This window comes from Miscanthus floridulus, chromosome 5 (assembly GCF_019320115.1).
Source record: "Miscanthus floridulus cultivar M001 chromosome 5, ASM1932011v1, whole genome shotgun sequence".
NCBI lineage: Eukaryota > Viridiplantae > Streptophyta > Magnoliopsida > Poales > Poaceae > Miscanthus > Miscanthus floridulus.
The window spans coordinates 129,976,248-129,988,115 of NC_089584.1; the positions used below are offsets into that span (position 1 = coordinate 129,976,248).

General features: G+C 46.3%; 1 protein-coding gene across 6 annotated transcripts; it reads right to left on the reverse strand.

Annotated features, from left to right (window-relative positions):
• Positions 1–1,335: 1,335 nt before the first annotated feature.
• Positions 1,336–6,490, reverse strand: LOC136450769 (transcription initiation factor TFIID subunit 12-like). Of its 6 annotated transcripts, XM_066451371.1 has the most exons (9): positions 5,597–6,490; positions 4,751–4,912; positions 4,131–4,389; positions 3,928–4,004; positions 2,938–3,012; positions 2,432–2,510; positions 2,264–2,343; positions 2,104–2,139; positions 1,336–1,723 (listed from the first exon to the last, which is right to left on the reverse strand). In XM_066451371.1, exons 1-9 carry the CDS (start codon positions 6,110–6,112, stop codon positions 1,622–1,624), a joined length of 1,386 nt encoding a protein of 461 aa, XP_066307468.1. In that variant the 5' UTR covers positions 6,113–6,490; the 3' UTR covers positions 1,336–1,621. The 6 variants fall into 6 exon arrangements, 5 of the variants coding, with proteins under 5 accessions (XP_066307468.1, XP_066307466.1, XP_066307467.1 ...); XM_066451369.1 differs by having other exon boundaries at positions 3,928–4,389; positions 4,763–4,912; XM_066451370.1 differs by having other exon boundaries at positions 2,264–2,328; positions 3,928–4,389.
• Positions 6,491–11,868: the final 5,378 nt, after the last annotated feature.

Below are 11,868 nucleotides of genomic sequence, written 5' to 3' on the forward strand. Positions count from 1 at the left end.
CAGAAAAATGTGTCGTCGACTCGTCGAGTTGGCCCTAACGTTTGGAAAAACACCTGCGAGTTGACGGGCAAATGCGGCTTGTTCGGCTGGTCTATCGAGTCTTGTTTGCAATCGATCCCCTCGCCCCCCTTTCGACTTGTGAAGGTGACACTGACGCGGCTGCTGTTCTCCTGTGATTCCTTGATCGAACGATGCCGACCTCCGAGTCTCCGACACAACTCACAGCTCGCAACAACGACCGCCGAGCTACGAGCAACTCTCTCTCCATCTCCATTTATTCTGTTCTAGCCGCCCAGCCGAAAGGAGAAGCTACGCAGCAGTGCAGATCCTATCGCGTCAGTCAAATGGCGTACTAGCTTTGAGCTGCGAATCAGTTTTAAGCTAGCCTTGCCCAGGGACCAGACCAGGACCATCGAGCGGACCACGTCCGATTAACAGCTGCCGGGAGCGAGAGAATCCCAAGACCGACCAAGCGGGTACGCAGGTACGGTCCACACGTGAAGCAGCGCGGCACTACACCACCTACCGGACCCTGGTGTCTCGGCCCTCGTTTAGTTCCACCCCAATATTCTAAAAAGTGCTATAATACTTGTCACATTGAATATTTACGGTTCATGCATGGAGCATTAAATGTAGACAAAAAAAAAACTAATTGCACAGTTTGGTGTAAAATTACGAGACGAACGTTTTGAGCCTAATTACTATTTGTCAAATAAAAACGAACGTGCTACAGTCCTCACACTCTCACTAGCAGGCCGGACGATCCGGACGGACGCGAGCTCTGCCTCGTGCGCGCACTGTGGTGGCAGACTCGCGGCGCGCAGGAGGACGAGGACGCTAGTTGCCGCGAAAGGCGCCCAGCACCGGAACGGGCCTCTCTCTCCCAGGCGTGGGGGCCGTGGGTTGCGCGGCCTGGCCTGTCCCGTGTTGGGTGAGAGAGAGGGTTGATGGCTCAGTGTGTGCCGTTGCGCCGCGTGCCCGTTCGCCAGACCACCCGTGGCCGGTGCTGGCCGAGTCAGGCTCAGCAGGGCCAGGTCTGTGAGGTTCATCACGCGCATGCAATATGTTTCCACGGAACAGTCCAAGATTGCCAGGAGTTGGCCTGGGATCAACGTAGCCGGCGGGGACGAGGTCGACGTCGCTGGTTCGCGCTGAGGTTCAGCTGACGCGTCTATTGTTAGTTGCTGCTGCGGCCAAGCATACAGTACTTTAAGAACGAAATGATTGGCCGTCTGCCATGAATAACGATGCAGATGACTAGAGAGCGTCGGGCCGATTCCTTAATTACTACAGTATTAGAGTAAGTCGCAAAAAATACAATCTCATGTTTAGAGCGTTGACGTTAAGTTATTATCAAGGCTTTAAAACTCCCGCTACAGTTGTCGCGGGTCAAGTTGAACGGAAGTAATATACAATAATATGGAACCATGCCTTGTATTAACAAAATAACACTCTAACCCCAGATACTCGTAGTGACAAAATCATCTGTACATGTACTCATTGCAACACGTCTAGTACAGTACTGCCACTACCGGTTCACCAAACAACAAACCCACAACTGTCCAAACACCAAAAAGATGTGATCCGTGATACTGGCTTTTGTAGGACCCGTGGACATTTTTCACGGGGAAGCTGGGGCAGGTGGTTTCGGAGTCTGGTTTTTCTGGTTAGCTGCAGCTTGGGCAGCAGAGATTCTTGTGTCAGTCGCCATGGACTTCTTGATCTGCGGATAATTACAAGAAAAAGAGAGTAATACATCAACACAACATGAAAGGAAAGCAGCCGATGCAAGTAGCAGATTCAACAGTCAGAGCAGAGTTATGAACAGGATTCAAATTGAACAGTTATAGCCTGTTCGCTGGTTGGTTTCTGGGCTGGTTTAGGCTGGCTGGTGCTGGTTTATTGTGAGAGGAAAACGATGTTGGCTGGCTGGTTTGGGCTGGCTGAAACCAACAAGCGAACAGGATTATGTTTCGAATCCCAATAACATTTTCTAGAACATCCTCCTGCGTTTTAACACATAAGATGGGAGATATACAGCTACATGCACGCGATCAAGCATGAAATTAGATGCATAGTTGCTGAAAACTTAAAAGTGGGTACCAGAGCAAGCCTCTCCCTGTGAATATCATTTATGTGCTGCAAATCATCAAGACGAAGATGGTTAGTACAAGATGAACAAAAAAATAATAAATACTGGGAGAAATTTGAAAACAAACAATAAACGATAAATAGAAATGTACAACTATCAACTATGAACTACCTGTTTCTTGTATAGTTTGATTTCATCACCACTGAAGCCCGGCAAGGTGATATTCCAGCTTCTCTCTGTAATGGATAACACTAATCTACAATAAAACTATATTTTAAATAAAGGTAACCTAAAAGGGTAACATCACATATGTTCAACAAGATAAAATAATATGGGAACCTGCATGGAGAAGTACATCTTTTGCTTCTAATGTGCTTGACTTCCTATGCTTTGCTAAAGAACAAGCAAATGTTGTGACCTGCTTAAAACAGTTATCAGCAAACCACAAATTAAACTTAACTAGCTACTGGACAAGGATTCCCAAGAGATGTGAAATGAAGTTGCTTGATGTCATGACATGCAGAATTGATGATACATGATCGTAACTGAATCAATCCGTTGAAAAGTTTCATCAACCAATTATTCAATGGTGACGACCTCATAGAATAATGTAGTTTGAGGGAGGGAGGGGGATGTTGATACAGTCTAACAAAATAGAGATTAGGAACCTTCAACCCTGTAGTAAGGAGTTTAGGCATTTCAAGAAACATTACATACAGATAAATAGATTTCCTAGCCTAGCTAAAACTTGCTTATAAGACTAAAAATGCTCTGTTATTATTCTTCTTGTTGAAAAGGAAATGCATTTCCAAATTGACAATAAAGCAGAGGGTAGAATAACTTACGGACTCAACAAAATCTTCCGCGATGTCAATAAGAACATCTTCAACTTCAGGATCCAGCTTTTCATTAGGATCAATCTGACAAGTATTGAATGGTGTATATCAACCCAACAAATGTATTGTTCGCTATTCACAAAAGTAACCAATACTATTTACTAACTATATCCTACTTCAGCATCGGTCCAAGTATCGCTGAAGCAAAGCTTTACTCAGGTCATCAGAAGCACATGAATATAATGGGAATTTTGAAGATGAAATCACAGCCAGATGTGGCAAAATGAAGCATTAAGATATTGTACAGTGGGGGTGCAAAGAGGAGGGCCCATAGAGGGAAAAAAATCAGTATTTTTACGTTATGTCATTTGCCCTAGATGCTTAAAAAGAGGATAAGATTCTTAAGTTTGCTCCTGAGGCTTAAAAAGGTAGTTAAAGCTTATTAAGAACCATTTGCATCGGCGGAATTAATTTTTATGCAAGTGCTTAATGCTGTAGCATCATTCTGTTTTAAACACTCCTGCTTAAGCACCTTGCGTTGTACATGCCCTAAGTATCAACAATGCATTCTACTTAGCTCTTGTAAGTCGTTAAAATACAATAGCATGCAGTGATGAAGTATCGTTTAAGTTGCTCCTGCGACCATATGAATTTGAAATATCATTTCCAAACTGCCAAAGAAACATGCCCAGTGGTTCTATTTATGAAGTTTATAGAAGGAGAATCGAACTACCAAATTGCTGGTTGCCATGACTTCCACAGCCACTGTACAGACCTAGGAAATGATGGGCTCGCAAATGAATTGAGAGAAACCAAAGGGACCCACTGGACTGTTTCACACTACTTGAGAATCTTTGGTGCGAACTGATGAAATGGTTGATATATGAGAGAAAAGAAGAGGAAAAAAATGCTGACCATGACCATCTACCTTCTTTCAAAATACATTGAAGAAGTAGCAACATGCCCGTACTCGAGAACAAAAAAAAGGTAGAAACATACCTGTGCAACTAATTCATGTATGCTTCTCTTGGTGATTAGTCGAGCACCAGTTTCACTAGCATTTGCATCAGTTGCAGCTGCATCCACAGATTGTAAAACAGCAAAATTTGGTATAGCTGGCAAATCAAGCTTTGGTGTCATTGATATTGGAGTACGAGCAGTTGGCTGCTGAGAAAGTTGTGGCTGATTTTTTTGGGCAGTACTTTGTTGATTTTGATGTGAGGAACTCTGTTGTTGTTGCTTCTGACGCTGCTGTTGCTGCTGCTGCTGTGTTAAAATTATGTTCTGTTGAGGTGGAGTCACAGGTGTAGATTGTTGTGGTCTTGGTTGTGAAACTTGTGGCCTCTGTTGGGGCCTAAATGTTGAAGACGAACTTTGTGGAGTTTGCTGTGAAGCCGGCAAAGGAGGAGGAGAACTCACAGTCATCGGCCTCATTAAAGACTGAGAGGGAGAGGGGGCTCTCTGTGGGAAAATAGTTTAATCAATCAGAGAGTATGACAGGAATTGGGATGAATAAAAAGAACATTCCCGTGTACATTGGATTGGATGAAGAGTAGAAATTAAGCAAAAAGCAGCTAAGGTGCTAGTACACAGAGGCAGTACAATTAGACAAAAAACAGTTATAATAAACAAGAATGGCAAAGCATTTGTAGACTAATAACTGGTAAAACCACATTTGTAGCAAAACTGTACGTCTGTAATGGCACATCCCATGAAAAATAAATTGAATATGCAATTTGTGCCTATATTAACTTGGATACTGAACAGTGTAACTTTCATAGAAGTACAATATTTGTTGCTCTTATAAACAAGTTTTTTTTACTTGTGAACCTGCCATTTGGCTACCAGATGGAATAGGAGTTGTTGATGATGGAAGTCCAGGTCTGGACTGCTGTGGACCAGATATTGCTCCTGGCCTCATCTGGGATGTGTTACTGGATCCAACCATCCCAACATTCTGAATCCCAGGGGAAGGTTGCCTAAACTGGAGGCCATCAATAATAAGGAATCTTCAGTAAAGTCAAAAGCACAAATAAAGGATCTACTGACAATGGAAAGGAACCAGACCAGCAGGCAGGAAACAGATATAATGATTTTACATGGCTTAACTAAAAACAAAATAATCTACCAAACCAGAGCATAGATGAACTACAAGCAGTGATAAGACACCATCTATATCTATACAGCTGAATTTGACAATTCCATGTGTTGGTGCAAGGCCATGCCATGAGTTAACACAGGAGGTGAGAGGTAATAAGCAATTGAGTGTTTTCACTCCTAACCCCACATTATGAGTTCAATTTGACTGTTTCAGGAGTGGCTGGAGTGCCAAGAAATAAGCAGCCAAATCTGTAGGACAAACATCACAAAAGACATGTATGCATTCCATAGTTTGGATGTTAACTCTGAGGTCCCATGCTCAATAACCTGTAAACCACAAAATTGGGTTCCAGACTTCCAGTATTGGTAACTAGCTTGCAGCATTTAACCAACTGTATCTAATCCATACAGGTCATGGGGTTAGTGAAAATAAACCACTACAGCAAGTAGCTTAGTACTCACTAGTCACTATCCATGGTTATTCTAGAGCCAAGCTACATTTCAACCAATATTGATCAACTTGTGAATTAAGATTAGCATAACAATGAAATTGATCGGGTAGACAAACCTGTGAAGATGAAGGTGGGGGCTGGTCAGGGCCGCGATGCATCGATCCAAACTGGTGAGCAAGCGGAGGCGGCGGAACGAACCCGGTGTAACCAGCTGGCGTCTGTGCGGGACGCGGCGCAGGCACTCCCAGAACAACCCCTCCGCGTGGCATAGGAGGAACCGCGGAGGAAGCGGCCGGAACGGATGCCGAGGAGGACGCGGCTGTGGTAGCAGAGGAGGAGGACGACATCGTGATGGGCGCGGCCAGGTGGGTGTAAGGCTGCCTCATTCTCGGCGGCGGCGGCCGCGCGGCCGCGGGGACGGGGCCTGGAGCCTCTAGGGTTTGAGTGGGGTTTGCGGCGGTACCAGGGTTCGGGTTAGGGGTGGTGACGGTGGAGTCGGAGGCCGGTGCTGCGGCGGCGGCAGAAGTGGGTGGGTTGGACGGTGGCGCCGGAGAGGGAGCAGGAGCAGAAGCCAAGGTCGAGGAGGGCGGCGCCACCGCGGCGTCCGGCTGCGAGGGCGGAGGCGCGTCCATGCTGTTCGACGAATTGCTCGGCCGCTCGGTGAGGGGAAACTGTGGTGCCGTTTGGATTGTCACTGGGAATGAGATAGGGTTAGAAGGATGGAAGAGTTGAACCAGGTAGGGATGGGCCAGGTCAGGACCAGCCGACCAGGCCAACGTACGGGAACGGATTTGAGGAATGCGGTAGCTGTGGTGAGCACTGCGCAGCGGCCGGATGTGGTGGTGCGGCGTCCTCACCGGCTCACCCGGGAGCTCCCGCCGCCGGATGGGGATGGGTTGAGAGATGAGGTGCCGTCGGCGCTAGGTAGGTTCGATCTGCGCTCGAGAGGAGAGTGGAGACGAAAGACGAGGGTCCTGGCCAGACCGCCCCGCCAGAGGCCAGAGGTGGCTCCGACGCCCGCCCGAGCCCCTCGGCTCTCGTTTTGCAGGCCAGATGGAGGCCTGGAGCTGCTTTACGTACAGCCGATGGGCTTCGCTGAACAGCTACAGCCCAAACATCTGCAAATAGCAGTAGCCAGCAGGCCCAAATGCCCAATAACCTTTGCCATGTTTGGATTTACCTTGGTGGCAGCAGTGGAACCCACAAAAAAAAAAGGTAAAAAAGAATTACTATCGTCCAGTCTACTTCTACTTCCCCGTCGTGATTTTTTTTTATTTTAATATTTTTTAGAAACTAATTTTAAATCTAACATGTCCGGGTTTTTTTTTAATTAACACTTTTGACCGCGCCTATTGCCCTGGCGCGGCCAAATGCCTGTGCCGCGCCATGTATGGTGGGGCGACACAGGGCTAACGTGGCGGTAACCGGGTCCGCTAACCGCTGACGGGGCAGGGCCTGCCGTGCCACCGATCTTGGCGCGGCAGTGCCGCGTCACGGAGCATGGTGCGGCTGCGCCAAATAAAACCCTGCTGCCAGTTATGCCTGCCCAAGCAGCAAACAAGCCTGGCCGCCACGCCCACCGCCATCCCGAAACGCGTCGCGCCGATAGTGGGAGTTATTCTAAGTATTGCTTAACGTAAAGTCAATAATGAATTTATTTCTATATTTTGTTAATTTTTTTTCATGGCCGAATAGAGAATTTGATAAGCCAATGATATTTTTTGCCCCATATTGTAGGATCGGCGGCGACGCGACCATGGACCCCGACTTCCTCGAACCCTCGCGCAAGACGTCGGCCACCGGCGTCGACATACCCTGGGGCTGCTGGTTTCCAAACTAGTTGCTACTTAATCTCGCAGCAGTGATGGCGCGACGTATTGAAACGGATATGAAACAAATAACATAAGTTGACAAGCTGCCACGTAACATTTTAATTGGTTTGACATAAGTTCAACATAACATAACCAACTAAGCCTGCAAATTTCGGACGCCAATAATAGTTCGACCTAACAAACTAAGACCCAGGAGTGTAAGGATCCCTTGGACGTCTTTGTCTCTTCGGATTTGTTGGCAACACATTGGGAGTGTAGCCAACGTCGGTGTGGTCGTGTTGCCGGTGCATACGGCTCGTACCCTGCAAGTATGTGATATGCACGATTACTTAGAATTCTTTATGATCGTTAGTTCATGTAGCCTACGTATTTAAAGAAACTACCTTTGTTAGTACCTATGAGGCTCCTTGGGTACCAAGCGGGGCACCACCTAGCTGAGACATGCCGATCTCGTCCTATGGCCAATCTTCCTACTAGTCGTCGTCATCATTGTCGTCCTCCTCGTCTTCGGTTGCAGGGTCCTTACCAGCGCTATGATGTGGTGTTGTACGCACCGCGAAAGTGGCACCTGTCACCAGCTGAGAAGAGCCGGCTGGTGTCCTCAAAGAGACTGAAGACATGCCACCCGACCACATCGAGAGTGACGGTTCCTCATAAGGAGTGTCTATGCAGCTCAACTTTTGAGCTAGCTTCCTGTAGCTCTTCTTCACCTTCTGCATAAATAGACGTTAAAGTTAGTGCATTTCCCAAACGCATATACACTAAAGAAATAATTTTGGAATGGACTAGTTTATGTTTACCTCCATAAAAGCCTCTAGAATGCCTGGCCCCTGCCCTCTAGACTCATGAAGCCGGTACGCTGCTTCGTTGGACAGCCTTGACAATTATATTAACTAGGTACAAAAACATGGTTGAATAGTTTTAGTATACATACTTAATACCAAATACCAAATGGATAACAAATTATACCATTCAAGTATCTTACCACGTATCTTTGTAGCGGGGCTCTCTATAGCTGTTTGTCCTCTCTAGTGGCAACGTCGTACACATCTTCGATCACATCTTCCTCTAAGTCCTTGTCAATCGCTTTCTCAGTGTACGGGGGCTTGATATGTGTCCTCGTAGACTTGTGAAGCCAGCATAGGTACTCGTCGAAGGTGTGCTAGTCCTGTGGAGGACCTGCATGGACCGGTTATTGTTTCCTGGTCTCCCACAAGTGGATGTGTGCGTTGTGTATCACGCGCCAATCCTTGGTCCTGTACCTCTTCCTGCGGTCATACCTACAACAAAACGATGTTAGTTGTACCACACACACCTCTGAATTATAGCTCTATTATTAATTGATAACTCACTCATGCAATCCTTGGCTGGTGGAGTAAAGCGGTGGTGGACAGTCTGTCATTCTTCCAAACTGTCTGTAGACCCTAACGGGCATGTGAATCTCGACCACAAAAAAGAAAATAAGAGGGACATTATAGCGATACTCGTCTGACTCGTCCCTAGTGACAGGACTGAGATAGTACTAGAGCTCCGGAGCATCCTAAGGACACCAATGCACCTGAACATTTCGTAATTGAGTTAGGCTGTGATATAGTGTAAATCGAATAAGACACAGGTATGATAGTAAAGGGAGCGTAACCTGGTGCTGTGTCAGGACGTCGAGACCATCCGTGTACTCCCTGTACTTGCGCCTCGCATTCCATCTAACTAACTCTGATTCCATCCAGATAAACAGGGTTATAGGGGGTGTATCATGTCCATTCTAGTGCTGCATTGAACACAATAATGAATTAGCCATTAATAAACTCATCATATGTAACTATATCAAATAATATAATGAACTGAAGTACTTATCAGTAAACCAGTATTAAGGGGCCTCCCAATGGGCCATCGTTCCCAACACCAAACCTAGAGTAGGTACGAGCAACCCCTAAGGTTCATGTACACTGAGGTGCGACGGCAGGCAACACATAGCCATCGATACGTCCATGCCAGGACTGCGCTGCCCCAGCTATACGCCGCTATGTTCTCCCACAGCTGGCGTAGTATGTCAAGGAAGATCCAACTGATGGTGTTGCCCGAGGCATCTAGGAAGAGGAAAGCACCAAGAAAGTGCCAGAGCCAAACTGAGCGAACCTGTCGATCTGAGGCTCCTCAGCCTATGGGTCCAAGTAATCAAAGCGCTCCATGATCTAGGACGACGAAACACCAGAAGTTTTCCTAAAATTTACCAAATAAAATAAGACCCGATGGCTGCAGGAAAGCAATGCAAGTATTAAATAAGCTTTAATTTCTCACTTATTTTTCTTGGAAGCCTCATCATCCGGTGGAAGAAAGCCAGTAAATTGAGCCACCAACTTCCTCCAGTGATCGTTGTTAACTATCCCTGTCACTAGAAGTCCCCCCAACCGAAGGCCAAAAATAGCTTGACCTAGGTGAGTCTAGTGAGTTAGGTGTGGTGCACACTTGTTAAAACTAGCACTAGGTAGCTCAATAACAGCCCTTTGATCCAATGGAGCAAACTTCATTCACATATGTTCGAGAGTTGGAAGTGAATGAAGGGTCAAATATTGACCGGACGCTGGCTCCGGTGTGATCGAACGCTGGCTCAGAGTCCGATCAGTTCATTTGACCAGGGTAAAATCGTTTGGAAATGGTTGGACGCTGCGAGGTCATGGTACCGGATGTTGAGGGCCAGCGTCCGATCGACTCTAGTAAGGTCCTAAAGAGGGAGAATCCTAATCAAACGCGTCCGGTCAATGCTGACTGGACGCTGTATGCTGACTGGACGCTGATCAGGTTTCGGTCACTGACCAGACGTTGCTCAGCAAGTGACCGGACTCTGGAGGTCCAGCGTCCGGTCGACATCAATAAGGTTCTAGTGAGGGGAAAACGTGACCGGACATGCCCGGTCAGTGTTGATCGGACGCTGCTAGTGTCCGGTCAACTCATAACCACTGGAGCTCAGGGTATACTGATCGGTGCGTCCGGTCAACATGACCGGAGCGTCCGATCACCCCATAGAGGCACATAACAGTTTGTTTTTTAGCTAGTGTTATAAATACCACCTCCGCTCATGTGTGGGGTACTTTTGCTTATTCCAACAGCTAAGAAACATCTTAGAGAGTGCCAAAAAGAGTAAGATCCTAGTGAGGTGATTGAGATTTGAGAATCCCAAAGAGAGCCCTCATTAGCGAAGATCAAAAATAGCAAAGTATGCATCTACCTTCTCATTAGGCTTGTCATGGTCAAGTGAGAGTTCATGCTTGTTACTCTTGGTGATCGCCTTGACCTAGACGGCTTGGTGGTGATTGGGAGTTCGGTGATCACCCGGTGGAGCTTGTGGGTGACACAACTCACGTTGTGAGCGGTTGTGGGTGATTCACCGTGATGGAGTGTGGAAGAATCAACCCATAGAGAGCACTTGATCCTTGCACGGATCAAGGGGGAGCTACACCCTTGTGTGGGTGCTCCAACAAGGACTAGTGGGAGTGGCGACTCTCCGATACTTCAGCAAAACATCGCCGTGTTCCTTCCTCTCTATTTACTTTGAGCAATTCAATTCATGTTTTTTACTTTCTTAGAATTGTCATGTTAGAGTAGGATTAGAACTTAGGTTACAAGTCTTTTGTGTGGTAGAACAATTAGGAACTCTTTCTAGGCACAAGGGGTTAATTGGGCTAACCATAGGATTTAATTATTGCAAAGAAATTTAGAATTAACCCAATTTACCCCCCCTCTTGGGCATCTTGATCCTTTCAATTGGTATCAGAGCTTCGTGCTCACATATTTAGGCTTAACTGCCTAGAGCAAGATATCTCATAGAGATGAACCTCCTCCTATCTTTAAGGGAGATGACTTTTTCTTATTGGAAAATTCGCATGGAGGCATATCTAGAGGCTCTAGATGTTGGTATACTTAGAGCCGCCTCACAAGGTTTCCCAAAACCTCAGGATGCTACTAACCTACAAGGTGAATTATGAGAAGTGGAATGCAAAGGCTCGAAACACCATCTTTAGAGGCATTTGCAAGGATGTGTTCAATCGGGTGAGGAACCACAAAGACGCCCATGCACTATAGTTGGACGTTTGTGCGCTCCATGAGGAAACTAAGAGTGAGCATGAGGAACATTATCATCTTGTCATGAAAAAGCTCAACTCTTTTGAAATGCTTCCTAAAGAATGTGCTAATGAAATGTATTCATATTTGAATGTTCTTGTAGAGGAAGTCAATGGGCTTGGACTCACTCAAATGCAACCATCCGATATTGTAAGAAAGATCTTGAGTGTCCTTTCCATTGACAAATATGGGCATATTGTGATCGTGCTACATCAAGGTGATCTTTCCACCGCTACACCGACACAAATCTTAGGGAAGATCAATGCTCATGAGATGTACATGCACATCACTCCAAAAGATGGCTCATCCTCTACCAAGAAGAAAGATAAGGACTTAGCATTCAAAGCTAGCCAAGAGAAGGGCAAGGCAAGACTTGAGTATGAGAGCTCAAGTGATGATGAAGTTGATGATGAAAGTCTTGCTCTCATGGTGAAGAA

Bases quoted from the DNA above. Each gene is read 5' to 3' on its own strand.
- LOC136450769 (XM_066451368.1), bottom strand. From the start codon at position 6,112: ATGGACGCGCCTCCGCCCTCGCAGCCGGACGCCGCGGTGGCGCCGCCC. The intron at 3,013-3,927 runs GTATGTTTCTAC...AATACTTGTCAG, and splicing joins TACATGAATTAGTTGCACAG to ATTGATCCTAATGAAAAGCT. The intron at 2,140-2,263 runs GTAGTTCATAGT...GATGATTTGCAG, and splicing joins TCAAACTATACAAGAAACAG to CACATAAATGATATTCACAG.